The 4,572-nt window shown below is 41.8% G+C and overlaps 1 protein-coding gene across 1 annotated transcript; it reads right to left on the reverse strand.

Moving 5' to 3' along the window:
• Positions 1-511: 511 nt before the first annotated feature.
• Positions 512-1,462, reverse strand: LOC147684515 (olfactory receptor 10A7-like). Its single transcript, XM_086939676.1, has one exon. The coding sequence runs from the start codon at positions 1,460-1,462 to the stop codon at positions 512-514; it is 951 nt and encodes a 316-aa protein (XP_086795802.1).
• Between the last annotated feature and the right edge of the window lie 3,110 nt (positions 1,463-4,572).

Below are 4,572 nucleotides of genomic sequence, written 5' to 3' on the forward strand. Positions count from 1 at the left end.
AAAGGCCATCCATGTCAATAGCAGATGCGTGGGCACTCCAGCCTTGCCATAGATTTTTCATCCCCAGGTTCTCTCCTTCTGAAGAGTCAAGTCATTGTTCCTTGACATCTGAACACTGGACAACCCTCTTGCTCAAACTAAAAATGTCACCCTTCTCATGAACATAAAAGTATTCCCAGTGGGTTCAATTTATTCAACGAGGAGATTATCCCCGTCTACAATACTCTTCACAGCCAACATCAAATTGATAGAGTTATCAAGAACACTCTCTGGACACTTAATTAAATGTTAGATGCAACTTCTGGATTCTGCTCACATATCTCACTCACCCATCGCTCTATCAATCATTGTCTTTCTAATAACATCCACCGCAAGGTCCCTTTGTTTCGTTTATTATAACATCTGCACACATCTGTTCCAGGTGATTATTAATCAATACATGCAATATACAAATCACCAAAAGGGTTGATTGTACCCATATCAGTCTTCAATGGCTTCTCCAGAAACATAATCATTTCGACAGCTTCTTTGCAAGTGACAGCTTGCTGCTGAACCTCCGCAGGGATCCCATCACCTCCTTGTTCCTCAAAGTGTAGATCAGTGGGTTTAGCATTGGTGTAAATGCACTATAAAACAGAGCCAGTAGTTTGTCCACCTCCAGAGAGTAGCTGGCCTTAGGTCGCAGGTACATGAATGAGGCTGTACCGTAGAAAAGGCTGACAGACGTCAGGTGGGCAGCGCAGGTGGAGAAGGCACGACGTTGACCCTCAACAGAACGCATCTTCAGCACAGTGAAGGCAACACGTACATAGGAAGTGAGGGTGAGTAGAAAAGGGGCGAGCAGAATGACCGTACCGATAACAAAGTTTGTAACTTCATTAGCAGATGTATCCGCACATGCCAACTCCAGGACAGGTGGGAGGTCGCAGAAGAAGTGGTTGATGACGTTGGGTCCACAAAATGGCAAGGTAAAGATAAATGATGTATTGCCTAAGGAGAGCAGTGTACCACTGGCCCAACATCCAGCATCCAGACCCTGGCACAGTCTCTTGTTCATAATAATATGGTACTGCAAGGGGTGACATATGGCTGTGTACCTGTCGTACGCCATTACAGCCAAGAGGAAACATTCGGTTGTGCCCAAGAAGAACAAGAAGTACATTTGAGTGGCACAGCCAATGAACGAGATCCTCTTGTCCGCGGCCAAAAGGTTGGTCAGAATCTTGGGCACTGTGACTGACGAATAGCAGATCTCCAGAAATGAAAGGTTGCGTAGGAAGAAATACATTGGGGTGTGTAGGCTGGGGTCTAAATGCAGGACTAACATCACAGTGGCATTTCCCGTTATAGTGATGAGGTAGACAATTGAGAAGAAGATGAATAGTAGGAAGCTGATCTCAGGGGAACCAGTAAAGCCTAAGATGATAAATTCTGACACAAAACTCTGGTTCACATGCCCCATTGGTCTGGCCTTGGTATTGCTGTTCCACAGGTAGAGATGGTGGAGTAAAAAAATACTCACCAGCAGAAATGTATAAATGGTGTAACTCACACTGTTTATGCCAGGATCTCTATAAATCAGTGTGGAAAGGATGCCACTTCCACAAATTCCTAAAATTGTATGCATACTCCACATATCAGTCTCCACACTAAGGGCTTCATTTAGCAGCCAACATTTCAGGTGGCAAACCTTGCCGGGCACCCAAATTTAGAATTTACGATCAGTTTGGATTTTTGACGATGTCGCTCTTGCCTTCAAAGCTGGTGCTTTTTCAATGAAAAAAGAAAAAGAAATTGGTGTTACCATCCTCCTCTAAATGAGAACCTATATCATGTATATTGCTAATCAACCCCCAACTTTCATTTCATTGATACATCAGTAGCGCAACGTCTACTGTAGCAAAATAAAACAACTGACCAGAATAAAGCCACTCTACCTCCCAAATACTTCAAAATATGAAGTATTTGGCCCTGTTTCAATTAATGTAACTCAGCTCCTCAAGTCCATTCAGCACTGGTGTTCTAAAATGGAAATCTCAAGGTGCCAGCAGGTCGTAAATACTGTGAACCCAACTCAAAAAACCTAGAATTGTATGCATAAGTGTGATGTCATTACTGTGGTTACTGATGCCAAAGGCCAATCCTATGACAAAAACCAGGCCATAGAATGCCATCCAACAGAGACAAAGGGACATATCAGCAAGGCGGCGCTATGAAATTATCGCAGCTTTTGCGTCCGTTTTCGGGCGGAAAGTGGTGATAATTTCATCATCTATCAGAAAAGACACGCTATTGCGTGTTTTGCTGACTTTGCGTCAGTTACAACAACACCCAGCTTTGCATCTCTAATGAGATGCAGAGTCGGCGTTCCTCCCCGAAATAACTGGAGAAATGTCGGTAAGCCACATTTCTCCAATTATCAAGCTGGACGCTAACAGGCAGAGCGATAAGAAAAGTAGCGCTAACCACGGTTATCGCTACTTTCCGTATGCCTGCTTGTAATCTGATTTAGCCATGTAATCCAATGGGAGGTGGATTACATGGCTAAGAACACCCTGCCCTATCAGCAAGGTATCCCTGGGTGCAGTGCAATTATTGCTGGATTTCCAGCGAAAATCCCACTGTCTTCCAGCAGACGCTTGGATTCCTATCGCATTGGAGATATGCGTTGCTGATAGCACGCTATCTCCGCGATAGGAACCAGCGTTAGGAGGCGATAATTATCCTAGCCCTAAGTGCGTTTAGCTATAATTATCACCTGGCCTTGCTGATATGCCCCAAAGTTTTTTATATTTTTACTTTGCATTAATTATTCCTTGGCTATCTCAAAAATATCTAATAGCAAACAGCAGCAGCCATCAAAATGCGGAATAGGTCACAAACTGAAGGAATTAATGTAAAAATTAAAACAACAACTCAAGGAACTATAACATTTGGTTTGCTGTCTTTTGAGGAGAGGAGAATATGGATACATGATCTTCTGTTCTGTTGACTCAGCACTAACAACAAAAATATGTTAAATCTACAGGCAATCATTTATTTAAAGGGTACTTGCAGTTAAAGAAAGGAATTAACTAGGGTGTCCTGCACCACTTAACTTCAGTAACACCTTCATTTATAAAGACATCTTGCAGCCAGCGTGTAAAAATATGATAGTCTCTTCAAAATTCAAAAAGTGTATTTTATTAATTTCAGATTTGGAAATTCGTAGGTCAGATTATATCAGTGCATTGAGAAGTGTTATTTTAAAAGTGATGCTTTTCAAACATGAATTTAGAAACATGTATGCTTCTTCCTCACCCTGACAACAATGCCAATAGTGAACTCAAGAGGCAAGTCAGTTGTTATGTGCGCTCTTTGGGTGGCTTCGGTTCCTAATATACAAGAACAATATTATAATGGTTGGTTAAATCAAACACAGGAAACGTTTTGTGCAACACACACCCTGAAGTCGTGTATTTCGAGGCCCTCTCATAATGACTAAAAAGGGGGGAAATGAAATAAAACAATTGCCGAGGATGACACCATTTGGTCAAGCGGGGAAGCCAAGATTGATCTCAGGTTTTCTAATTTCATATTGTACAATTCAATTCAGCCATTAGATGTACATACTTCACCTCCCCTACACCCACCATAACTCCACCAGCCCTAACCCCTGACCACCATTTTGCCGCATCAGGGCGGCCTCGCTTAGACCACTAACCAAACATTTTGGACCCTGGGGAAATGTTTGCGAATACCCATGTTATAGGGCTTGAGGGATTTTGAAGAAACAGAAGTTTTTCCTTTTTTTCTTATAAATGCCAGTGAGTAGGTGAACATTATTCTAATGCATAAAAAACAGTGGTGAAGTGTGCTATTTTATTTTCTATTGCACAGTTACTTAAAACCATTTACAATACATTTTAAAAAGAAAGGCATACCTAAAAAATGCATTTGTATACGAAACTTTCAAAATCAGTATATTAAAACTCAATATATATATTAATATTTGCATCTTAAAAAGTATGCTGAAGCCAATTTACAGAGATACCGCTAACCCGGGGCATAGCTACAAGGAAAAATCAGTTGAAACGTTGGGGATTGCAATTGAAAAACTGGAAAGATGCACCAACAAGCTACCTGGCGATTAAAAATGCAATAAACAAACAGTGTCTTTATTTGTCAATTTTCAAATGATCTAGCAGAATTTGTAACAGAAAGGGGCCCACCCGGGTTGGCAACATCATATATGGGGCATAAAACACAGCCCTACCTCAGCCAAGCACTTGGAAGGAAAGCACTCAAAAACATCATATGGGCCAGACTAGTGCCCCTACAAATCAAAGAGCTAAACCCTGGGTTGGGGTCCCTGGAACACAAAATAAGATGCAGACTCTGCAACTATAAAAACGAATCTCTGTTACACGTGATTTGCTGTTGCCCTGAGATGCTCCTGCCCCGACTGATCTTTTTAAAACAAATCTGGCTACGACACGGGGTTCGAACAGTAAAAGAAGCTGTATCGGTACTTTTCTCCTGTACCCTTCCAACAGACCTGGCCAAGTTTGGGAAATACATGGCCAAGCTTCG

The sequence above is a fragment of the Lissotriton vulgaris genome, chromosome 10 (assembly GCF_964263255.1).
Source record: "Lissotriton vulgaris chromosome 10, aLisVul1.2, whole genome shotgun sequence".
Classification (NCBI taxonomy): Eukaryota; Metazoa; Chordata; class Amphibia; order Caudata; family Salamandridae; genus Lissotriton; species Lissotriton vulgaris.

Coding starts and splice junctions, on each gene's coding strand:
- LOC147684515 (XM_086939676.1), bottom strand. CDS start 1,462: ATGGGGCATGTGAACCAGAGTTTTGTGTCAGAATTTATCATCTTAGGC.